General features: G+C 47.3%; 1 protein-coding gene across 1 annotated transcript in view; it reads left to right on the top strand.

The window, feature by feature from the left end:
• LOC139265263 (adipolin-like) overlaps positions 1-10758 on the top strand; it is a 100714-nt gene extending 89956 nt beyond the window's left edge. Inside the window, exon 8 of the mRNA XM_070882204.1 lies at positions 9430-10758. Coding sequence (XP_070738305.1) covers positions 9430-9528 — 99 coding nt within the window. The 3' untranslated portion in view covers positions 9529-10758. The remainder of the gene's footprint in view (positions 1-9429) is intronic.
• Positions 10759-26638: the final 15880 nt, after the last annotated feature.

Below are 26638 nucleotides of genomic sequence, written 5' to 3'. Positions count from 1 at the left end.
TACAAGCCTGTGAATGCATCACATTCATACCCTTATACACATGTGTATACACATATACACACAGACACATACATACACCATACATGTACACATAAACGCAAACACACATACGCATGCACCATACTATGCATGTGCACATACATACACAAACAGAAAACTGAGAGGAAGGGTTAAAGGCAATTGCTCAGACTGTTGGAAGGTGTAAAGTGTTATTCCACAGGGATCAGTGCTGGGATCACTGCCATTCACCATTTACATAGATGATTTGGACTTGGGAATCAGAAGTCCAGTATCAGTATTTACTGACAACACCGAACTGGGGATGTAGTTAATACTGAGGGCGACTGCAACAAAATACAAGACGTTAACAAATGTTCAGAATGGGCATGTAAATGACAAATGAATTTCAATATCGATAAGTGTGAGGTGGTGTATTTTGATCAGAGGAATACGGAGGCTAAATGGCATAGAAGAGCAAAGGGATCTAAGAGTATAGATTCACAAATCATTAAAAGTAGCAATGCAGGTTAACAATGCCACAGAAATTTAAGCAAAGCACTGGGGTTCATTTCTAGAGGAATAGAATTGAAAAGCAGAGAAGTTATGTTAAACTTACATACAAGCTTGATTAGACCACACTTAGACAACTTTGAACAGTTCTGGTCTCCTTTTATAAAACAGATATACAGATACTGTGTGTCATGTATTCAACTGTCATTGTAACCCATGCAGAAACTGACCTAAGCTGTACACTGTGAGAACACTGACCACGAGGTGGTGAACTTGTGGGAGACACTCCTAACCTGGACTTTCAGGTATAAAAGGGGAAGCTCCACCCACCTTCTTCACTTCAGTGCTGGCTAATAAAAGGACTGGTCCACAGAGTGACCTTTTCTCTACTTTGGGCCTCGTGTGCATTTGTACTGTATAGTAAGGACATATTATTGGCGACGAGAAACTGGGATTTAAACCATGCAAGCATGGCCACTAGCAGCAGACGAGAGGTACTGTGTTGGTGATGATTGGGACGATTTTATTGAGATACAGCAGCAAAGTTTCATCACTAAGGAATGGCTGGGACAGGATTCGGCCGACAAACGCAGGGCTCATCTCCTGATGGTTTGTGGATCCAGGACATACTCCCTGATAAAGGACCTTCTAGCGCCAGAGAAGTTGGCGGGCAAGACTTTTGAAGAGCTCAGTAAGTTGATTGGGAACACTTTAAACCGGCGAGCAGCATGCATATGGCCAGACACCGGTTTTACATGCACCGGCGGCGAGAAGGGCAAAGCGTTCCAGACTTCGTGGCAGACCTCCGGCGACTGGCGAGCCTATGTAAGTTCCCAGATACATGCAGAGCGGAGATGCTGCGAGACTTTTTTATTGAGGGCATCGGGCACACTGGGGTTTTCAGGATACTGATTGAGACCAAAGACTTGACTCTGGAAATGGTGGCTTTGATGGCCCAGACATTTATCTCAGGGGAGGAAAAGACAGAATGATGTTTGATAAAAATCTTGGTTTAAATACAGCAAATGGAAAGGGAGTCAACATTGTTAATGCGGCATCACAGTTCTTCAGGCAGACAGGGACAATCGGACATGCCCGAGCATGTAGTCGAACCCAAAGGGGGAATTCAACAGAGACAATGGCTAGCTGAACGGCGATTCATGCCATCGCAATGGACAATGCGGCCAGTAATGGGGCCATCAACACCTGTTAATGGTGCGCTTAAGGACAGTTACAGAGACAGTCAGAGACGATCGACATGCAATGGACGTTTTGTTTCCAACAACGGCTCATGCTGGAGGAGTGGAGGCAAACACACAGCCGGAGCTTGCAGGTATCAGCGATACACCTGCAGAAATTGCAAGATCAGCAGTCACTTGGCGCGAATGTGCAGGAAGCCTGCAGCCAGGTTGATGTACGAGGAGGACAGGCACGATGTAAGCCCTACGAGGCCAAATGGACACTGGGGGAAATCGCTGGAAGCTGAAGCTCAGCGAGTTTATGTGGAGCATATATACAGTTCATACACCAGGACGCCACCGATAATGATGAAAGTGCTCCTCAATGGCATCCCAGTATCAATGGAGCTAGACACGGGGGCCAGCCAGTCCCTGATGAGTATCAAACAGTTCGACAAGTTGTGGCCGTCCAAGGCCAGGAGGCCAAAATTATTGCCGATTGATGCACAGCTACGGACATATACAAAGGAGATCATTCCGGTGCTAGGCAGCGCCACGGTAGTCATGACCCACAAAGATTCGGAGAACAGGTTGCCACTCTGGACTGTCCCGGGGGACGGTCCTGCACTGCTGGGGAGGAGTTGGCTTGCTGTCATGAACTGGAAATGGGGCGATGTCAATGCAATTTCTTCTGTGGAGCGAATATCATGCTCACATGTCCTGGACAAATTTGACTTACTATTTCAACCCAGCATTGGAACTTTCATGGGGACCAAGGTGGTAGTGATTCACATAAACCCGGACGCCAGGCCAGTACATCACAAGGCTAGAGCGGTGCCGTACTTGATGCGGGAAAAGATAGAAGGCGAATTGGACCGCCTGCTGAGGGAAGGCATCATCTCGCCAGTCGAATTCAGTGACTGGGCGAGCTTGATTGTGCCGGTGCACAAGGCGGATGGGTCGGTCAGGATATGTGGTGATTACAAGGCCACCATCAATCGGGTGTCACTCCAAGACCAGTACCCGCTACCGAGAGCGGAGGACCACTTTGCAACGCTATCCAGTGGCAAACTTTTTTCAAAATTGGATCTGACCTCAGCTTACCTGACCCAGGAGCTGGCGAGTGAGTTGAAGAAGCTGACCACCATCACGACACACAAGGGGTTGTTTGAGTACAACAGATGTCCGTTCGGGATTCGCTTGGCCGCCGCAATCTTTCAACAAAACATGGAAAGTCGATTCCAGGGACGGTGGTTTTTCAAGACGACATCCTCATCACGGGTTGCGATACTGAAGAACACCTCCATAACCTGGAGGAGGTGCTACGCAGACTGGACCGGGTAGGTCTGCGACTGAAAAAGGCGAAGTGCATCCTCCTAGCTCCAGAGGTAGAATTGCTGATGATGAGGGTAGCAGCAGACGGGATCAGACCTACTGCATCCAAAATGGAAGCGATCCAGAGAGCATCCAGACCCCGTAACACGGTGTTCATTCCTGGGGCTCCTGAACTATTTTGGTAACTTTCTTCCCAAATTGAGGACGCTGCTAGACATGTGCTCCTACGCAAAGGTCGCGAATGGGTCTGGGGGGACAGCCAGGAAAGGGCTATTGATAGAGCACACAATTTGTTATGCTCCAACAATCTGTTAACGCATTATGACCCATGTAAGAAACTAGTGTTAACGTGCGATGCGTCGTCCTATGGTGTCGGGTGTGTGTTGCAGCATGTTAATGCCAAGGGTCAGTTACAGCTGGTAGCTTATGCCTCCAGAAGTCTGTCCCAGGCAGAAAGGGGCTACGGGATGGTAGAAAAGGAAGCGCTTGCATGTATATATGCAGTAAAAAAAATGCACCAGTACCTGTTTGGCAGGAAATTTGAGCTGGAGACAGATCACAAACCCCTAACGTCCCTTTTGGCCGACAACAAGGCCATAAATGCAAATGCGTCGGCCCGCATACAGAGGTGGGCACTCACGTTAGCCGCCTATGACTACACAATTCGGCAGAGACCGGGCACTGAAAACTGCGCCAATGCACTCAGCAGGCTCCCACTAGCCATCACCGAGGGGCAACCGAGCATGCTGCTGAGATGGTCATGGCTGTTGAAGCTTTTGAAAGCAAAGGCTCACCTGTGACAGCCCGTCAGATCAAAGTCTGGACAAATAGAGACCCACTACTGTCTTTAGTCAAGAAATGTGTCCTGAATGGGGACTGGGCAGCCACGTACGGGGCATGCCCTGAGGAATTTAAACCATTTCACAGGCGCAAGGATGAACTCTCGATTCAGGCCGATTGCCTACTATGGGGAAACCGAGTAGTCGTGCCCCAGATGGGCAGAGAGGCATTCATTCGAGAACGCCACAATGGGCACCCGGGCATTGTCACGATGAAGGCATGGATAGATGTAGGAACTTTGTGTTCGCAGGTGCAACACGTGTGCCCAGCTGGGCAATGCGCCCAGGGAAGCCCCCCTTAGTCCCTGGTCCTGGCCCGCCAAGCCATGGTCACGCATCCATGTGGACTACGCAGGTCCTTTCATGGGAAAAATGTTTTTGGTTGTAGTAGACGCCTACTCCAAATGGATCGCGTGTGACATTCTCAATTTAAGCACATCATCTGCCATGGTAGAAAGTCTATGAGCAATGTTCGCCACCCATGGTCTACCGGACTTCTTGGTCAGTGACAATGGCCTGTGCTTTACAAGCATTGAGTTCCAGGACTTCATGGCAGGAAATGGTATCAACCATGTCAGAACGGCACTGTTCAAGCCGGCCTCAAACGGCCAGGCGGAACGAGCAGTGCAGATAATCAAACAGTGGATGCTCAGAATCCAAGGGGGTTCCTACAAAGCCGCTTATCACGCCTCCTCCCGACCACACTCGCTCACAGGGGTTCCATCTGCAGAGCTGCTAATGAAAAGGACGCTCAAAACCAGGTTATCCCTTATGCACCCCACCATGAAAGAAATTATTGAGAGTAGGCGCCGGTCACAATGTGACTACCATGATGGGAATGCGAGGCCGCGATGTATTGATGTCAATGACCCTGTTTTTGTCCTCAACTACGCTGCAGGGCCCAAATGGCTCGCAGGCACTGTGATTGCTAAAGAGGGCGATAGGATTCTGGTAGTTAAACTTACCAATGGACAAATCTGCCGCAAACACATGGGTCAAACAAAAAGGAGGTTCAGCAACCCCATAGAAGAAGCAGAGCAAGAACACGATGTAGAGTTCATTCCACCACAGGTGACCGAACACTGGAACCAAGTGGAAGAGAGCCCAGTCATTGTGGGCAGTCCGGACAGGCCTGAGACACCACAAACAGCAGACACTCAGGCCAGCGCCCAACAACCGGAGCCCAACTCAGGCGCTCTACAAGGGAGCGTAAACCACCAGAGAGACTTAATTTGTGATCCCAATAAGACTTTGGGGAGGAGGTGATGTCATGTATTCAACTGTCATTGTAACCCATGTATAAACTGACCTAAGTTGTACACCGTGAGAACACTGACCACTAGGTGGTGAACTTGTGGGAGACACTCCTAACCTGGACTTTCAGGTATAAAAGGGGAAGCTCTACCCACTTTCTTCAATTCAGTGCTGGCTAATAAAGGGACTGGTCACCTTCTCTCTAGTATGGGCCTCGTGTGCATTTGTACTGTACAGTAAGGACATATTACTGTGGAAGGTGCAAACAAGATTCACAAAGATGATACCAGAACTGAGAGGTTGTAACTATTAGGAAAAATTGAACATACTGGGGCTTTTGTCTATAGAGAAGAGAAGGCTGAGAGGTGACCTGAAAGAGGTCTTTCAAATTATGATGGGGTTTGATAGGGTCGATGTAAAGAAGATATTTCCACTTATCCGAAACTAAGGGTCATAAATATGAGATAGTCAGTAATAAATCCAATAAGAGTTCAGGAGAAACTTCTTTACTCAGAGAGTGGTTAGAATGTGGAACTTGCTATCACGTGGAGTAGTTGAGCATAAATGCAGTTGAGGGGAAGCTTTGAGGACATAAAGATGAAAGGAATAGAAATGTTGATAGGATGAGATGAAGTAAGGTGGGAGGAGGCTCGTGTGGAGAATGGACCAGTTGGGCTGAAGAGCCTGTTTTTGTGCTGCAAAATTCTATGTTACACCTTGACATACACCATGCATGTACTACTGCTGGGCAGTCCCTTGTGATGAGGATGACACACTTCACAGCAAAAAAAAGATGGGCTCACAGGTGTTACAGTAAGTTACACCTTAAAGGGTGGAAGATGCATGTGCCTGGATTTTTTTAACATGTGGTGACCGTTGCACACCAGCCACCACACGGGCTCGACAGAGCTAGGTCTTGGTCCATTGGCGAGGATTAACCAAGACAACTGGAGACCAAGCTCTGTTGCGCCTCCCCCGGGCCCCGACCCTGCTGCTGTTAAATGCTGCGCTGCTCCTGGGCCACGGCCCTGGTGCTATTAAATGCTACACGGCCCCCACCCTCCCTCCCGCCGGGCTCAACCTCAGCCCCCCCGCTAGGCTCGGACGCTGCTCCACTGGGCTGTCTGGACTTCAGTGACCACACACACACACACACACACACACACATAAGTACAGACATGAGTAGAGACCAGCACATACACACATTTACACTGCACAGGCACTGACTCAGCATAGCCGGGGTACTTACACACAGTTGACCACCCTCCTCCAGTGAGCTCGGAGCTCCAGGCCCAATAGAGGTTGAGAACTCGCCTGTAGAAGAATGTGGCCCCACAAAAACAGGTGAGGTCAATGCACCAAGCGTCAGGCTAACAATGCACTGCCTGATTAATGTCTGATTGGAGGCCCAATTGGAAAATATAGCCCGCTGATTCATATCCAGAAACTGGGAAAGAAAGTAAAAGAAAAGAAAGACTTGCATTTCTACAGCGCCTTTCTCGACCTTAAGATGCCCCAAAGCACTTTACAGCCAATGAAATAGTTTTGAACTGTATTCACTGTTGTAATGTAGGAAACACGGCAGCCAATTTTCACACATCAAACTCCCACAAACACCAATGAGGTCATCTGTTTTAGTGATGTTGGTTGAGAGATAAATATTGTATAGGACATTGGAGAGCACTTCCCAGCTCTTCTTTGAAATAGTGCAATGGGATCTTTTGCATTCACCCAAGGGAGCAGGCAAGGCCTCGGTTTAACATCTAATCTGAAAGACGGCACCTCCAATAGTGCAGCCCTCCACTGGAGTGTCAGCCTGGATTTTGTGCTCAAGCCTCTGGAGTGGAACTTGAACCCACAACCTTCTGACTCAGAGGCAAGAGTGCTACCCACTGAGCTACAGCTGATAAGTAATATTTTTTAAGATAAGTATATTCTTACACCGGAGGATACATTCATTGTCCTGGAGTATTCATTCAACAGCAACTTGTTTAGCAGAAGTCCTGGAACCAGCCCCTGGAAATGATATGTGATGTTCGGTCTTTCAGTGTAAATGACTTCAGCCATGCTGTACCAGGATGGGCTTCAGTCTCTGTGCTTGTTGCTAGTAATCTGTAATGATGTGTGACAGAAAGAGTAGAATGTATTTAAGTAAGATTTCAATCAGCACAGTATTTAGGGCTGTGATTTGATCAGACTGTGATGTAGTGCCTCTCCACATTCCATCGCTATTAGATAGGACTGTCTTTAGATACCATGAGATAACTTGCCTTGTGACTGAAAACCATTGTATAAAATATGAAGACATGAAGGGAATGCCATTTGTAACATGGAACTTTCTTCACTAGAGTTAGGGATGCAGCCGTGCTCTAACTCTGGCCTAACACCGATTACCTTGGGTCTCTGTCATTTATTGGGGCGGGGTTGGTCTGCTGAAGTTATGGCGGGAGACCAAGAGAACCTCTGTTAACCTAATGGGCCACAAATTGTTAGTATAACAGTTTTGCATCTAACCCTCCTGGCGGGAACTGATTGGACATCCATTTTACACCCCATCGGATTTTACTCTCCATTGCAGTCAACACAGAATAAAATCGGATGGGGAGTAAAGCAGGCTTCTGACCTGAACGTGGCCCATTCCTGCTGGGTTCGGTTAAAATTGCGGCTGTAATATTTGTCACCCATTGAATCTGCCTTCGCTGGTTTCGCCTTTAACACGTCAATACCCATTGTGTACTGCTGAAATACACCCGACCATACTGTACCAGATAAGAGTGAATTGTTCCCATTTACCTGGTGTACTGTATCTGCCCAGGAGCTTACACTGAGACACACCTGAGTTTGAGACAATAGTGTATCATTCCCATTTACTTGGTGTCCGCTGTATGTATGCAGCAGTGCACACTGACAGACATGCCAAGCCATATGGTACTGGATGGAACTGAATTGTTCCTTTTTACCTGGTGAATATTGTACATGTACAGGTGCTATCACTAAGACCCACACAAGCCATACAGTAACAGGCATGAGTGATTCATTTCCTTTTACCTGGTGCATACTGTACATGAGCTGATACACAAGCTGTACAGTAATAGAGTTGTATTGTTCTCATTTACTTAGTGCGACACTGAGACACCTACATCATTAATTTAAACATGCACATCATTTTCCCTGCAGATCTTCTATGGTGCCAGAGAATGGCCTTGGCAATTTCTCTTTGTCTCATTACGTTTTTTAAAGTCGTTCTTGGGATGTGGGCATCACTGGCAAGGTCAGCACTTATTGCCCATCTCTAATTGCCCTTGAGAAGGTAGTAGTGAGCCAGCTTCTTGAACCGCTGCAGTCCACACCTACAGGCGTATTTACTCTCCATCACTGAATCTAACAGCGCAGAAGGAGGCCATTCAGCTCATTGTACCTGTGCCAGATCTTAGAAAGAGCTCTCTAATTAGTTTCACTCTCTCGCTCTTTCCCCATAGTCCTGCAATTTTTTTCCTTTTCAGATTACTATTGAATCTGCTTCCGCCTCCCTTTCAGGCAGTGCATTACAAATCATAACAACTCGCTGCGTAAAAAAATTTGCCTCATCTCTCCTCCGGTTCTTCTGCCAATGATCTTAAATCTGTGTCCTCTGATTACTGACCCTCCTGCCAGTTTCTCCTTGATTACTCTATCAAACCCCCTCATAATTTTGAACATCTCTATTAAATCTCGCTTTAACTTTCCCTACTCTAAGGAGAATAATCTCAGTTTCTCAAGTCCCTCCACTTGACTGAAGTCTTTCATCCCTGATATAATTCTGGCAAATCGCCTCTGCATTTGGACTCTATGTCTCAATTTATAAAACAAAGGATCACATATTTTATAACAGCTTTGCCAACCTGTCCTGTCACTTTCAAAGACTTATGTATGTGAACCCCCAGGTCTCTCCGTTCCTGCACCCCCTTTAAAATTGTACCGTTTAGTTTATATTGCCTCTCCTCATTCTTCCATCCAAAATGTATCACTTTACACTTCTCCGCATTAAATTTCATCTCCAATTCCTTCTCAACTCACTAATATCATTTTTCAGGTAGAATAGCAAAATCCCAATGAGGGCCGAACTAAATTCCATACAAGGTCATTATATTATATTCAATTACCCTTGCATTGCACCTTGTACTAGTTAACACCTTCAGCCTGACTGGAAATCTAACATCTGGGATTATGCGGCATCTCCAACACATGTCATGTTCCCCCTTCCAGAAGAAGTGTCTTCCCTAAAGCTGACCGAATTGAGCCCCTGGTTCCTGACGACTTTCTTCTCTCCACAGGCCATGCAGTACATCTCCGTCTTTGCTGACAACAGATCCGGTTGTCCTGTCACCATTCGAAGCGGCTCGGATTTCACAGGGATCTTTCTGGGCACGTAGAAGCAGCTGTATTGGGTACTCGGGCCAGCTCGATCCCCCTCTCTCCTCCTCTCTCACTCTCAGACTCCTCTTGCCACTCCATCCCCCTGCACGGCGCGTCCACCAAGAAGTTACTCCTGCGGTCGTGAAGAAAGAGCACTCGGGGACGGCAAGACAGTCACCGGAATTTTCCGCCACGGATCCCTGGGGACGTTCTGGAGAAATCTTTCTTTTCATGTATTCTAAATGACATTATTTTCCCTGAAGTGAGTGTCTAGCCTGTGGTGAACTCAACTGTAAATGGTTTTCAAAGCTCTTGATGACGTCAGGATGCGGTTTACGACTCAAAATTGGCTTACGATTTGCTCGCGGCCTGAGTGTGTCTTTAAAATAAGGGGCTGCCCCTTCGCAAAATTGGGCACACAATGTTTTTTTTCCCTCAAGAGTGGGGCGTATGACAAAATGGGGCGTTCTCCCACTGTCGCTGTAATGCTGCCCCACCCCCAGCCCCACCCATTCCTATTCTTTAAAATGATCTTCCCAATGCCAACAGCAGAGATTTGCCTCACCTTTCCAAATATTTTGTCGCTTTTGTACCCTCCTCACCTCCTCTTCCCCTGAAGGTGCTGGCTCATTGCTGGGGCCGAGTCCCACAGATGCCAGTGACACATCAGTACCTTACCCAAGTGGCCAGTCTATTCAACCACTGGGGAGCATCACAGCTGAGCCTGTCCTGCACTCAACCGATGCCCACACACGCTGGGCAACAGTCTGCTGTGGGAACACTGGCTGGTTTTCCTTCGCCCTTCCCCCAGTGTGCCGATGCCAATTGTTGCACGCCAACAGCTGTCCTGGCTGAGATCAACTAACTCAGCAGAAATCAGGAGGGCAGTGGCACACAAGACTGCAGGAGGAAAACATGATGGGGGGGAGGGGGGGGCAAATAGAAAGTTGCAAGGCAGGAATGAAGCTGCCGGTTGGCTTCCTCCCCAAGTAGGGTTCAGGATATGGGCAATGGTGCTCGGAAATCGATCCCAGACCCATACATTACTGACTGTGTGACCCTACTCTACAGCCATAGCCACAGCCAGTGGACAACATTGTCACTATTGGCAAAGGGTGGGACATTAGTGCCCCAGCACTCACTTGTTAAGACACAGGTAAACTCGTTGGGCTTTGCATCCAATTGCTCATTGTTTGAGCTTAGGTTCCAGGGGCTTTGGCTTTCAAAGGGGGTTTGGTTTAACAAACAGATGTGGGTGGGGATTCCGAATAGATCTTGGAGATGGTAAGGGGGCAGGGGTGGGGCGTTTGCAGATTGAACATAGATTCTGGAAGTGAACAGAACTGAGGAAGGAGAACCCAACACGCTAGCCTGTCGGCTGATTGACGGGAGTCTTGATCTGGTTGGCATGGTGATTTTGCTGTCATCCCTTGCCTGCTCAAAGGGCTGTCTGCTCTGATTACAAGGTGATCTCTGGCACCCAGTGGTGCTGTGATCTGATTGGCTGACACTCACATCCTGGTTTAAGCTGCTTTAGTCTGTAGAGTTTATAAAGTGTTAATAAATATCATTCTGAAATGAAAGGCCTGTGTGACGCACATGATAATTCAGCAAAAGTGATAGCCTCATCAGCTGGCATTTCAAACTCTTAAATAAACTTTGTTTCTTGCTCACAGACCGAGAAGCTGGCTTGACCTAATCACATCTGAACCTCTCGATTAGCCTGTAATTCACTCCCAATAATCTATATATAAACTATACGAACCCCTCAATTAGATTCCAGTCTGTAACTCACTCCCAGATATCCATTATTCTATATATAAAACATATGAGCTCCTCGATTAGATTCAAGCTTGTAACTCACTCCTGGGTATCCATTATTCTACATATAAAGCACCTGAACCCCTCGATTAGATTCCAGCCTGTAACTTACTCTCAGGTATGCATTCTTCTATATATAAAGCACCCAATGTCCTCAATTAGATTCCAGTCTGTAACTCAGTCCTGGGTATGCATTAAGCTCAGGTACTCTAACTAGCAGGATGTGACTCGTGCTGTCTCACAGGGATCTGTGTTGGGGCCTCAACTATTTACTGCATTTATTAATGATTTAGAGGATGGGATAGAGTGCCACATATCCAAGTTGGCTGATGACACAAAGGTGGCATTATAAACAGTATAGATGGAAGCATAAAATTACAAAAAGATATTAAGTGAATGGGAAAAACCCAGCTAGACCACACCTGGAATACTGTGGGTGTAGTGTACGGAGAAAGAGTCAGACTGATCACTGTGAGCTCAAAGTAAAGTGTGAGCTTAGTCTTTTATTGCAGGTCTCCAGAGTGCCTCTCCAACCTGTGAAGTGCTCTTAAATACCTGTGCTCTCAAGGGATTATGAGATCCGTTGGGACTCTGGGGAATGAGCCCTCTGATGGCTGTACAGGGTATATACAATCCAGATACATAACAACACTCCCCCCCCCAAAGTCAATAGTGTAACTATTTACAATGTGAGTCGATCTGGGGCCCTTCTTGCCCTGGTTGATCGTCTCGGTGTGAAAGCTGGTGTTGTTGAATCATTTGTTGGGCCCTTGCTGGGCTGCTGTGCAACTGGCCTTCCTGGCCTGCCTGGTGTGATGGGCCCTGCAGGGCTGCTGTGGATGATGGGTTCTGCTTCGTGGTCAACTGTGGTGTCGGTTGCCACTGGCGTGTTTTGGGGGATCAAAAAAGGTCGGGTCCAAGGTGGTTTGCTCAGGGTAGTCCGTGAATCTGAGTTTGATTTGGTCCAAGCATTTCCAGTGAATGAGTCCATTTGAAAGTTTGACCCGAAACACCCTACTCTTCTTTGGCCACGACAGTGCTGGGAAGCCACTTGGGACCTTGCCCATAATTTAATACAAATACAGGATCATTGACTTCAATCTCGCGTGACACATTTGCGTTATCATGGTATGCACTTTGTTGAAGCCGCCTGCTCTCTACCTGTTCATGTAGATCAGGGTGAACTAACGAGAGCCTTGTCTTAAGTGCTCTTTTCATGAGCAGTTCAGCAGGTAGGATCCCATTGAGTGAGTGTGGTCTCGTGCAGTAGCTAAGCAGGACTTAGGATAGGCGAGTCTGCAGTGAGCCTTCAGTTACCCTCTTCAAGCCTTGCTTGATGGTTTGCACTGCTCTCTCTGCCTGACCATTGGACGCTTGTTTAAACGGGGCAGATGTGACATGTTTGATCCCATTATGGGTCATGAATTCTTTGAACTCAGCACTGGTAAAACATGGTCCATTGTCGCTCACCAGGACATCGGGTAAGCCGTGTATGGCAAACATGGCCCGCAGGCTTTCAGTGGTGGCAGTGGACGTGCTAGCCAACATTATCTCACATTCAATCCACTTGGAGTACGCGTCTACAACCACAAGGAACATTTTACCCAAGAACGGGCCTGCATAATCGATGTGTACCCTAGACCACGGTTTGGAGGGCCAAGACCATAAACTTAGCGGCGCCTCCTTAGGTACATTGCTTAACTGCGAACATGTATTTCATCTGTGAACACAGGACTCTAAGTCCGCATCGATGCCGGGCCACCACACAAGGGATCTGGCTATCGCTTTCATCATTACGATGCCTGGGTGGGTACTGTGGAGGTCATTGATGAAGGTGTCTCTGCCCTTCTTAGGGACCACTACTCAATTGCCCCACAGAAGGCAGTCTGTCTGTATAGACATTTCATCTTTGCGCCGCTGGAACAGTTTTAACTCTTCCTGCATTTCCACTGGGACACTGGACCAGCTCCCATGAAGCACACAGCTTTTGACTAGAGATAATAAGGGGTCCTGGCTTGTCCAGGTTTTGATCTGCCGGGCAGTGACGAGTGATTGCTTCCATATCCATGGCTAGATCTGCGGGCTGTGCCATTTCCACACCCGTCGTGGCAATGGGCAGCCCACTGAGAGCATCGGCGCAGTTTTCTGTGCTTGGCCTGTGGCGGGTGGCATAGTTGTATGCGGACAACGTGAGCGTCCATCTCTGGATGTGGGCTGATGTGTTGGTATTTATCCCTTTGCTCTCGGAAAATAGGGATATAAGTGGCTCAAACATTTTCTTTACCCCATAGATGCACGCTAACGCTTCTTTTTCAATCATGCTGTTGGCTCTCTCAGACTTAGACAGACTCCTGGATACATAAGCAACTAGTTGCAGTTTCCCGAAATCATTAACTTATTGCAATATACACCCGACGCCATATGACGACACATCACATGCTAGTACCAAATGCTGACATGGATCATACAACACAAGCAATTTGTTTGAGCATAACAATTTTCTCGCTTTTACAAAGGCATTTTCTTGGTTTTTGCCCCAAACCCATTCGCCCCCTTTTCATAGTAAGACATGTAGTGGTTCTAGCAGTGTGCTGAGACCCGGTAAGAAGTTACCAAAGTAGTTCAAGAGTCCCAGGAATGACCGCAGCTCTGTCACATTCTGTGGCCTTGGTGCGTTCTCGATTGCCTCCGTCTTCACGTTGTTGGGCCTGATGCCATCCGCCGCAATCCTCCTTCCCAAGATCTCCACTTCAGGCGCCAGAAAAATGCACTTCAAGCATTTTAACCTGAGCCCCACGCTGTTGAGCCAACTAAGGACCTCCTCCAGGTTCTGCAGATGCTCGACTGTGTTCCAACCTGTGACCAAGATGTTGTCCTGGAAGATCACAGTGTGCGGGACCGACTTCAGTAAACTTTCCATGTTTCCCTGGAATATCGCCGCCGCTGATCGGATTCCAAACAGGCATCTGTTATAAACAAAAAGACCTTTGTGCGTGTTGATGCGTGTTGATTCCTCCAGTTCCTGCTTCATGTAGGCTAAGGTCAGATCCAGCTTTGTGAATGTCTTTCCTCCTGCCAGCATTGCAAAGAGGTTGTCGGCTTTTGGAAGTGGGTATTGGTCCTGCAGGGAGAAACGATTGATAGTTACTTTGTAATCGCCACAGATTCTGACGGTGCCATCTCCCTTGAGGACTGGGACAATAGGACTGGCCCACTCGCTGAACTCGATCAGTGAGATGATGCCCTCTCTTTGTAGCCGGTCGAGCTCGATTTCTACCCTTTCCCTCATCATGTATCGTACTGCTCTCGCCTTGTGATGGATGGGTCGCGCCCCTGGAATTAGGTGGATCTGCACTTTTGCTCCTTGGAATTTCCCGATGCCTGGTTCAAACAGTGAAGGAAATTTGTTTAAGACCTGTGCACACAAAGTGTCGTCAGCGGGAGATAGCACTCGGATGTCGTCCCAGATCCAGCGTATCTTTCACAACTAGCTCCTGCCGAGCAGCGTGGGACCATCGCCCGGTACCACCCAGAGTGATAGCTTGTGCACCGCTCCGACGTAGGAGACCTTTACGGTAGCACTGCCGATTACAGGAATCAGTTCTTTCGTGTAAGTTCTTAGTGCAAATTGGAGTTAAGACTGGCCTTGAGGTCTTGTTGCACCAGAACCTTTCGAAAGTCTTTTTGCCCAAGATGGACTGGCTCGCGCCCGTGTCCAGCTCCATTGACACAGGGAGTCCATTTAGTTCAACCGTCAGCATTATCGGGGGATAATTCGTGGTGAATGTGTGCACCCCATGTAATTCTGCCTCCTCTATCAGAGGTTCTGTTTCGTCGTGATCCTCCATGGATCTGCCCTCCTCTGCAACGTGGTGGTTTGCAGGTTTAGCAGGCCTAGCAGCTCGCCTGCACACTCGTTGGAGGTGTCCCATTGTTCCACAGCCCTTGCAAATGTATCCTTTGAATCGGCATGAATGAAAACAATGATCACCCCCGTAGCGCCAACAAGGTGTTAATGGCCTTGCATTCGTCACCCTTGATGGTGGACTCTGAGACAGCTGCGGCTGTGTAGCTGCAGGTATGTGTGACCTGCTCTGTCCATTATGATTCAAAAACAACATCACTTTGTTCACAGTACTTGTAGCAGAACTTGTGTACTGAGAGATTGTCACTGGTGGCAATGAACGCCTGGTCTATTGCTATGGCCTTACTCAAGATTGGGGTCTCTACAGCCAAAAGTTTGCGAAGTATGGTTTCGTGGCCAATGCCAAGTACGAAAACGTCTCTGAGCATGTGCTCCAAATGTCCTTCAAATTCGCAATGTCCTGCAAGGCGTCTTAGCTCATCGACATAACTCGCCACTTCTTGGCCTTCAGATTTTTTGTAGGTGTAGAACCGGTACCTCACCATCAGAACGCTTTCCTTCAGGTTCAAATGCTCTCGGACCAGTGTGCCCAAATCGTCGTATGATTTCTCTGTGGGTTTCGCTGGAGTGAGCAGATTCTTCATGAGGCCATACGTTGGTGCCCACAGACGATGAGGAGGACCGCTCTACATTTGGTAGCGCTCTCTTTCCCATCTAGCTCGTTGGCCACGAAATATTGATCGAGTCGCTCCACAAAAGTTTCCCAATCATCTTCATCAGAGAATTTCTCCAGGATGCCCACTGTTCTCTGCATCTTTGGATTCGCTATCTGTATCTCGTCGCCAGTTGTAGTGTATGGAGAAAGAGTCAGACTGAACACTGTGAGCTCAAAGTAAAGTGTGAGCTTAGTCTTTTATTGTAGGTCTCCAGAGTGCCTCTCCAACCTGTGAAGCACGCTTAAATACCTGTGCTCCCAAGGAATTATGAGATCCCTTGAGATTCTGAGATCCCTTGGGATCCTGGGGAATGAGCCCTCTGGTGGCTGTACAGAGTATATACAAGTCCAGATACATAACAGTGGGCAGTTCTGGGCACCTCACCTTAGGAAGGATATATTGTCCTTGGAGAGAGTACAGCGTAGATTTACTCGAATGATACTTGGATTCCAAGGCTTAAATTACAAAGAGAGATTACACAAACTAGGGTTGTATTCCCTGGAATTTAGAAGCTTAAGGGGTGATTTGATCAAAGTTTTCAAAATATTAAGGGGAACTGATAGCATAGATAGTGAGAAATTATGTCTGCTGTTTGGGGAATCTAGGACTAGGGGACATAGGCTAAACATTAGAGCCAGGCCTTTCAGGAAAGAAATTAGAAAACAGTTCTGCACTCAAAAGATGGTATTAGTTTGGAACTCTCTTATGCAAACGTCAGTTTGATGGGAACACCAAGACCTCCAAGTTCCCCTCCAAATCACACGCCATCCTGACTTGGAAATATATCGCCGTTCCTTCATCGTCGCTGGGTCAAAATCCTGGAACTCCCTCCCTAACAACACTATGGGAATACCTTCACCACACAACTGCAGCGGTTCAAGAAGGCTGCTCACCACCACCTTCTCAAGGCCAATTGAGGATGGACAATAAATGCTGGAACAAATTTTAAAAAGTTGGTGCTGGGTCAATTGTTAATTCTAAATCTGAGATTGATAGATTTTTGTTAACCAAAGGTACGAAGGGATATGTGGCAAAGGCATTAGGTCACAGATCAGCCATGGCGGAGCAGGCTTGGGGGGCTAAATGGCCGACTCCTGTTCCTATGTTTTATATATAAACCATCCTACCCCTCGATTAGATTCCAGCCTGTAACTCACTCCCAGGTAGCCATTGTTCTATAAGTATACACACGTGAACACCTCGATTAGACCCCAGCCTGTAACTCACTCCCAGGTGCCCGGTATTCTATTAAAAAATCCAAACCCTTTGCTTAGCCTGTAACTCATTCTTATGTATCTGATTCTATAAATAAACCATACAAACCCCTCAATTAGATTCCAGACTGTAATTCGTCCAAGATATTAATTATTCTATTAGGTTCTAGTTTGTAACTCCCTCCCAGGTAGCGGTTACTCGATGTGTAATTTTGTCTGTCAACAGTCCTGCGAAGAGCCTTGGGACATTTTAACTACGTTGAAGGCACTATATAAATGCAAATTGTCATTGTTGTGTAAACCATTCAAACTCTTACATTAAATCCCAGCCTGTAACTCATTCCCTGGTATCTATTATTCTATATATAAACTATCGAAATCCCTTATTTGGATTCCATCATGTAGCTCATGGTCGCCAGTACTCTGTGTATAAACAGTCCAAACAACACAATTAGAGTCTAGCCTATAGCTCACTCCCAGCACAAAAAAACTTCAGAAGAAAGTCAGATGCCCTCATGTGCTGGGCCTCTATCTCAGCTATCTTCATGAGTCGCTGAAGCAAGCAGTAACATTTGGTGACAGGTCTGTAATTGAGAAACTGTCTCTACCCTTTAGTTATCGCCACAGTGTGCAAGCTGTGAGTGGAACTGCCTAGCACCTGGCTCTCCCGCCTCCCTCTCAATTCTTATTGGACACAGTGGTGTAGATTTCCGTCTGAGTCTGTTTTTCAGACCTAGGCTCGGCGCTGTGGAAGCAACGGCGCCCAACCCGAGAGGCCCAAGGAAGACCAGGAATTGCTCTTCAGGCCTCATCTACATATTGGGATGAGGCCTCAATGAGAAAAATCAAGTTTGGGCCCCATGCGTCACTGGTAACTGCCCTCAGGTACCTTCTGGAAGGCGGGTGGGGAGGTTTGTTGCTGACAACAGGATGAGGATCTGATCACGAGAACTGTGGAGTCGCGGGGCAGAGGGGGCGGAGGGGGGATCTCATAAGAGCATAAGAACATAAGAAATAGGAACAGGAGTAGACCATACGGCCCCTCGAGCCTGCTCCGCCATTCAATAAGATCATGGCTGATCTGATCATGAACTCAACTCTACTTCCCCGCCCGCTCCCCATAACCTCTTATCCCCTTATCGTTCAAGAAACTGTCTATTTCTGTCTCAAATTTATTCAATGTTCCAGCTTCCACAGCTCTCCAAGGCAGCGAATTCCACAGATTTACAACCCTAAGAGAAGAAATTTCTCCTCATCTCTGTTTTAAATGGCCGGCCCCTTATTCTATCATGCCCTCTAATTCTAGTCTCCCCCATCAGTGGAAACATCCTCTCTGCATCCACCTTGTCAAGCCCCCTCAATATCTTATACGTTTCGATAAGATCACCTCTCATTCTTCTGAACTCCAATGAGTTGAGGCCCAACCGACACAACCTTTCCTCATAAGTCAACCCCCTCATCCCCGGAATCAACCTAGTGAACCTTCTCTGAACTGCCTCCAAAGCAAGTATATCCTTTCGTAAATATGGAAACCAAAACTGCACGCAGTATTCCAGGTGTGGCCTCACCAATACCTTGTATAGCTGTAGCAAGACTTCCCTGCTTTTATACTCCATCCCCTTTTCAATAAAGGCCAAGATACCATTGGCCTTCCTGATCACTTGCTCTACCTGCATACTATCCTTTTGTGTTTCATGCGTATCCTCACGTCTCGCTGTACTCCGGCACTTTGCAATCTTTCTCCATTTAAATAACTTGCTTTTTGATTTGTTCTGCCAAAGTGCATGACCTCACACTTTCCAACATTATATTCCATCTGCCAAATTTTTGCCCACTCACTTAGCCTGTCTATGTCCTTCTGCAGATTTTTTGTGTCCTCCTCACACATTGCTTTTCCTCCCATCTGTGTATCATCAGCAAACTTGGCTACGTTCCACTCAGTCCCTTCGTCCAAGTCGTTAATATAGATTGTAAATAGTTGGGTCCCAGCACTGACCCCTGCGGCATCCCACTAGTTACTGGTTGCCAACCAGAGAATGAACCATTTATCCCGACTCTCTGTTTTCTGTTAGTTAGCCAATCCTCTATCCATGCTAATATATTACCCCCAACCCCGTGAACTTTTATCTTGTGCAGTAACCTTTTATGTGGCACCTTGTCAAATGCCTTCTGGAAGTCCAAATACACCACATCCACTGGTTCCCCTTTATCCACCCTGTTCGTTACATCTTCAAAGAACCTCCAGCAAATTTGTCAAACTTGACTTCCCCTTCATAAATCCATACTGACTCTGCCTGACCAAATTTTGCTTATCCAAATGTCCTGCTACTGCTTCTTTAATAATTGACTCCAACATTTTCCCAACCACAGATGTTAGGCTAACTGGTCTATAGTTTCCTGCTTTTTGTCTGCCTCCTTTTTTAAACAGGGGTCTCCTCCTGCTCCTTCTGGCTCCATAGAAAGGTCTTTAAAAGAAATAAAACTTTTGTTGTGGCTGCACAAGAATCCCGAGTTGATTGGTAACACATTTTGTAGCGGGTCCTTCAATAGGCCCCTCATTAATATATGCAAAGAGACGAAAGCCTGCTCTAGGTGGCCACCTGGACAGTCTATAAAATGGGCCTGACAAATTTAGCAGTAGGCCCAACACTTGCAGGCTGTCACATTGCTACATTGCTATGTTTCGCATTCATTTTACACTCAAGAAATAGGCGCAACGCGGACCAAATTCTACCCCAATGATTCTTCACTCACCCAACCATCTTAAGGTGAAATTGTGTTTCATTCACGGACATCAAATATTTGACAACGGCAATGCATCTTCCAACAAGTACACATTAATGTTAACAGAATAACTGTTGGATTTAAACATGACCTGTAATCTAAGACCTTGCCCCTTATCTCCTCTCATATTCCTGTTTCTCTCCTCCTGGCTCTCCTGTAATAGATACACTTTCTCCAGTTGGGAGAGTTAGTGGGTAGCTTGTCTGCTCCCTGCACCGAGCACCGTGCCCTGGGCCAAGATCGTGTAGAAGCAGCCTTCACATGAAGGAGTTTGCACCTGGGCCTCTTGTAGATGGTGCAGCCAGGTGCGCTGGTGATAGAAAAGGCAGTACCTGATCTGTAGGGCTAGAGGTGGGAAAAAATGGAAATAAAAGTTGATGTTCTAACCAACCAGTGTCCTGCTTATTTGGAGTATGTTTTCAGGTTGAATAACTGGTGTTGATGAGACACTTTGGGAGGGGGCGGAGGGAGAATGCCAAACTGTTGACTAAATTGTTGAATGTCCCCTGCATAGGACCATTTGCTAGTGTTAATAAGTTCCCATTTCCTGATCTGACACCTGACACAACACACCTTCCATTAATACTCCAACTACTTTTCCTGTGTTATGCAGTCAAACATGAGTAAATCATGGCAGTCTCTGCAGGAATTCCATGCCTTCAAGCTGGAACTGTTTACACTTTGCTTCTTAGCTTACTATTTTCCTCTGGGTCCAGTTTCTCCCTGCGTGTCTCTCTCTCAAACCTGGCGCTCAGCGCCCAAGATAATGAGCAAGCTGTGTGATCGAACAAAATGGCCACCGGTATTCAGAGAAAATAGTCGCATGTAATTGACCGTGGTCCCAAAAGTCTCAGGGGTGCATCCCAGCCAGGATGAACCTTCCCGGGGCCTCTACCACTGAACCCTCACCCCACCCCCACCCTCCAAAGTTCACAGAGTCAGGGGAAGGTTCCTTAATAATCATCCCAATCGTGGGGAAAAGTTTGGCAGAAGTAGCGGTGTCAGGAAGGGTTGTCCATTCTCCCATCGCCCCCTCCCTCCCCCCCGCCCAACAGAAAAAAGTGAGGATGGTTCCCAGCACTGACAATTATATTTAGAAAAAATAATTGTTGCTGCTCTTTGGGGATCCAGACCTTGATCAGGTACCGGATCCCCAGGTGAAGCCCACCTCCACCTTTGTTGGAGAAGGTATGCCTGGTCTGAGGGATGCTTCTGCCAACCATACTACCAGTCCCTTTGAGGCCCACCAAATGCGGAATCTCCTTGTGTAGACTCCCTGTCCCCATCCCCGCTCATCCCTTACGGTGGCAGCCTTGTTTAGGGCAGCATCTCTACTCTCATAGGCTCGCCTGGATTCTATGTTGCAAGATCAGGACCTGATGTATACATCACAATGGTCAGAAACCAGGCCAAAACCCAGCATACCTAGATACCAGCCGAGTTCCCAGCTGTTCTGATGAACTCCCACCAAAACTACAGCGAGAATACGGTGCAACGGCTGTGGATTCGTGGGACTTTTATTTCTACTGAGGTTAATCCACCTCATTCTCTCCATAAATTGCTCCCAGTCAGAAGCCTGTGTTAGTGACTGTATCGCTACTGATGTTAATCCAAATCCCTCACACTGTCACTCAGTAACCCCTCTCCCCCAGCGCCCTGTGTTACTGACTGTATCTCTACTGATGTTAATCCCGCTCCCTCACACTGTCACTCAGTAACCCCTCTCCAGCACCCTGTGTTACTGACTGTATCTCTACTGATGTTAATCCCGCTCCCTCACACTGTCACTCAGTAACCCCTCTCCAGCACCCTGTGTTACTGACTGTATCTCTACTGATGTTAATCCAGTTCCCTCACACTGTCACTCAGTAACCCCTCTCCTAGTACCCCGTGTTACTGACTGTATCTCTACTGATGTTAATCCATCTGCAGTATAATTTTGGCAGAGGTCTGTAAGGAGATGACCAACTGTCCCTCTTTGTGTGTGGCACTGGAAAGCTCCCTATTAAGATAGAAACACCTATTTTTTTCCTCATCCCTGTTAAACTTCCGTAATGGTAAGAAAACGGCAAGACCTGAAAGCAGATTGTTCACATTACCGGGCTGTAGCTTTAAGCCCATCACCGTCGCGGCACGAGCTGGTGAGCTCAGTGTTTACAAAGAATGTGGACTGACTGGGGGAGGGGGTGGCAGCCCAGCGATGGGATGGGAGATTCCACTCAGCAGCTCTATGATAGCAGAGATGAGATCAGCACAGGAGATAGCCTCAGTATGGCGCCTGAAACTCTTGCTAGACAGAACATACTGTATCACTGTGGTCCTGGCAAACACACCACCTCCTGTAACACCGATTGACAGATGGCATGTAATCCAGGCTCAGGGTTCCTTAACCCTATCCCATTCAAATAGTCCCAGTACTGGAGGCACCCTGTCCTCTCCTTAAAGATGGGTGGTAAATTAAGAAACAGTAATTACTTCATCACACGTTAATCCTAGGTCTTTTGCTTTTGAATTCAGTTATTTTCTTCCCCTCTTCTCATCGTCTCTCTCTCTCACCTGAAGGCACGCTGTTTGCTGAGGAATGACTTTTACGGTTGCAACAGGACACCTTCTGGTACCTCACACCAGAGCTTATTATTCGCAGATGGTCACCCCCGCCTCCCCGCCCAGCCCCCCAACCCCGCCACCCCCAAGTGGTTATCAGTCAGCAATTTGACCATTGGGGTTTCATAATCAAGAATGCCCTGTTTCCTCTCCATGTCATTAGACAGTGATCGGGAGCTTATATTGTGGAATTCTAGGCAGGGAGAAATTGGCCCGGTTTGCGCCTCCCATTAGGGCCTGTGGGGATAGTAACGGTTTGCTAAGAAGTTACGGACTGGGCGCGGCGACACCCGTAAACTTCCCTGGCTGTTTAGCACTGGCACCAACACTTACCGCCTCGCTCTATTGAGCTCCGTAGATCATGACATCATCCGGAGAGCAGCGCCCCGTCAGCGCCCCAGATGGGATATTTGCTCCCGCCCCCTGCAGCATCGCCGGGCGTTAACAACGGCAGCTGCAGGAGGCGTTGTCACCTTGGCTGGCTGCTTGGGGAGCGATATTTAAAGGCACTGGTGATCAGGCAGGCCCGGCAATTCCTCTGCCCTGCAATCTAATGAGATTTTGGGACCCACTCAGTAAATCCATCCGCTTTTCCATGAAAAATTAAATGCAGTGTCTTTGATACTTATAATCATTTGAGGAGAGTGAAAAGCCGGAGTTTAGAACCTGTTTCATTCATGACGGGAAAACATTCTAAAGATGGTGCTTTGTGATCTCTGAGGGAAATTGAGGAAGGTTCCAGAACTATTTGATTGAAAGAAGCAGCTTATAATGTTGCGAAGAATAGTAGTAAGCGTGAGAACATAAGAACATAAGAACATAATAATTAGGAACAGGATTAGGCCATCTAGCCCCTCGAGCCTGCTCCGCCATTCAACAAGATCATGGCTGATCTGACCTTGGACTCAGCTCCACTTACCCGCCCGCTCCCCGTAACCCTTAATTCCCTTATTGGTTAAAAATCTATCTATCTGAGGATTGGGAAATTTCAGAAACCCGCAAAGGATGACCAAAAACATTGATAAAAAGGACAAAAATAGACTATGAGGGAAAATGAGCAAAAAATATAAAAACAGATTGTAAGAGCGTCTACAAGTATGTAAAAAGGAAGAGAGCAACAAAGTAAATGTTTGGGTCCCTTAGAGGCTGAGACAGGAAAAATTATTATAGGAATAAGGAAATTGCAGAAACGTTAAACAAATATTTTGTATCTGTCTTCACAGTGGAAGACACAAAAAGCATAACAAAAAAGGTGGGTAACCAAGGGTCGAATGAGGGTAAGGAACTTAACGTATCTAATATAAGTAGAGAGAAAGTACTAGAGAAACTAATGGGACGAAAAGCCGACAAATCCCCTGGACCTAACGGCATACATCCTAGGGTTCTAAAACAGTTGGCTGCAGAGATAGTGGATGCATTCGATTTGATCTTTCAAAATTCCCTAGATTCTAGAACGGTCCCAGTGGATTGGAAGGTAGCAAATGTAACACTGCTATTCAAGAAAGGAGGGAAAGAGAAAACAGGGAACTACAGGCAAGTTAGCCTGACATCAGTCATCAGGAAAATGCTGGAATCCTTTGTTAAGGAAGTGGTACTAGGGCTTTAGAAAATCACAACATGATTAGGCAGAGTCAACATGGTTTTATGAAAGGGAAATTCAAATGTTTGACAAATTTATTAGAGTTTTTTGAATATGTATCTAGCAAGGTAGATAAAGAGGAACCAGTGGATGTAGTATATTTAGATTTCCAAAAGGCATTCAATAAGGTGCTGCATTAAAAGTATTACATAAGATAAGGGGGCCGAAATTCAAGGTCAGTATAAGGCCCGTTTTGCGACAGCCATACGGCGGAATCAAGTGGCCCCCGCAGTGCAGTCCATTGGCTGCCCCCACCCAAATTCAGCTCGGGGATTTTTCGGCCTGTCCCCACTTCCACCCCGCTGCTGATGACCCCAGCAAGCGCGTCGTCAAAACGCACACCGCCGCTCTCCCTCACCTCCAGAATACTCTGACTGAAATTTAGGTAAGAAAATCGTTGCCCCGCAGCGCGGTACCCCTGAATGCTTTCTCTGTCAGTGCACCGTGTCTGCTCTCTCTGCCCTGGCGGTGAAGCGGCCATTAAAGGCCAGGGTCAAATGCCGCGGCCGTCATCTTATTTTTTTTGACGGCCAACTTCCATATCGGCTGGACTATTGCTACCCGTTCAGCCGTGCCGCCAACAGGCAGCATGCCACCCCCTCTTGGCGTTAAACCATGTTGACTCTGCCTCATCATGTTATGATTTTCTAATGCCCTGTTACCACTTTAGTTCAAGGGCAGGGCTGCTGCGCACTCTGTAGGCCCTTTGGTGGTCGCCACTGGGCCACCAGGGATGCGCTCAACCAGGCCAGCAGCCCGGCACCCAAAAGGGAGTGCCTGGCAGCATGCTGGCGGCCCGGTCGAGCCAAGGGTCGCCATTGTCGGGCCGACCAACAAAATAAAATGGCGGCTTGGAGCGCACATGGTTTCCCCTCTAGGTGGCGCCCCGGGCAGATGCCAGTGCCTCTCAGGCTGCAAAGGAATCGGCGCGGGACACAAAGGGGGCAGCATGCATGGCGATGACATCATCGCCTGCTGCGTGCCAGCCCGGGGCGCTAACCGTGGGGTGCCATGCTACCGGCAAATCACCCCCAAAATCTCAGGGGACATTTCGCCTGAGGCGCTACCGCCACCCACCCCTAGTTGCTAACGGGGTGCAAAAAAGGGGCAATTTTGGCCCCAAGGAGTCTGCAAAGGGATATAGATAGACTAAGTGAGTGGGCAGTGAGGTGGTAGATGGAGTATAATGTGGGGAAATGTGAGGTTATTCACTCTGGTAGGAAGAATAGAAAAACAGAATATTTTTCCAATGGTGAGAAACTTTTAAATGTTGGTGTTCAGTGAAATTTAGGTGTCCTCGTGCAAGAAACACAAAGTTAGCATATAGGTACAGCAAGCTATAAGGAAAGCAAATGGCATGTTGGCCTTTATTGCAAAGCGGTTGGCGTATACGAGTAATTGTACAGAGACTTGGTGAGACCACACCTGGAGTACCGCGCACAGTTTTGGTCTCCTTATCTAACGAAGGATATACTTGCTTTGGAGGTGGTGCAACAAAGATTCACTTGATTGATTCCTGGGATAAGAGAGCTGTCCTATGAGGAGAGATTGTGTAGAATGGGCCTATACTCTCTGGAGTTTAGAAGAATTAGAGGTAGACTCATTGAAACGTGCAAGGTTCTGAAGGGGATTGACAGGGCTGGAGTGTCTAAAACTAGGGGTCATAGTCTCAGAATAAGGGGTAGGTCATTTAAGACCGAGATGAGGAGGAATTGTACAGGGCTTTGGTGAGACCATACCTGGAGTGAATCTTTGGAATTCTCTGTCCCAGAGGGCTGTGGTTGCTGATTCTTTGAGTATATTCAAGGCTGAGATAGATAGATTTTTGAGCTCTAGGGGAATCAAGCGATATGGAGGTCGGGCGGGAAAGTGGAGTTGAGGTCGATGATCAACCATGATCTTATTGAATGGTGGAGGAGGCTCAAGGGGCCTGTGGCCTACTCCTGCTCCTATTTCTTATGTTCTTATTTACCAATAACAACTCAATAATTGAGCACAAAATATATTTAATCAGAAATCACGACCACAAGGTAGGTTAGGGTGAAGAAGGCTCTTCAGTGGGTTTGATCTTCTTTCCGAGCACCGACCCGACTGTCTCCCCATTGCAACATCTGGCTGTTACTTAAATGAGCCATGTCCTGGCCTCGTCCATCCACTCTGGTGACCTGTTCCAGTTGGTCACCCTTCACATAAAGAAATACATCCTGAGGTCTGCCCTGCATTTTCCCTTCTCAATCTGACCCTGCGCCATCCTACCCTATTGTTTTAGGCATACTGGGTTATAAATTTGTCACAAACAGTTGTGTAAAACGAGCGATAGCGAATGGGGCAACCCGATCCTTCAATGGAAAAGAAAATCGTGCTAGTGCCCGTGTTGTGCCATGGTCTAAGACGAATTTAGACCCCGCTATCTCTCTCAAGTTAATTCTCTCACATACCTCCAATAGATCTCTTCCTGAAGCTGAAGAGCTCCAACTAATCACC

The sequence above is a fragment of the Pristiophorus japonicus genome, chromosome 6, assembly GCF_044704955.1.
Source record: "Pristiophorus japonicus isolate sPriJap1 chromosome 6, sPriJap1.hap1, whole genome shotgun sequence".
Taxonomy (NCBI): Eukaryota; Metazoa; Chordata; class Chondrichthyes; family Pristiophoridae; genus Pristiophorus; species Pristiophorus japonicus.
Note: the sequence above shows the minus strand (reverse complement) of the source record. Positions and strands in the feature narration are given on the sequence as shown.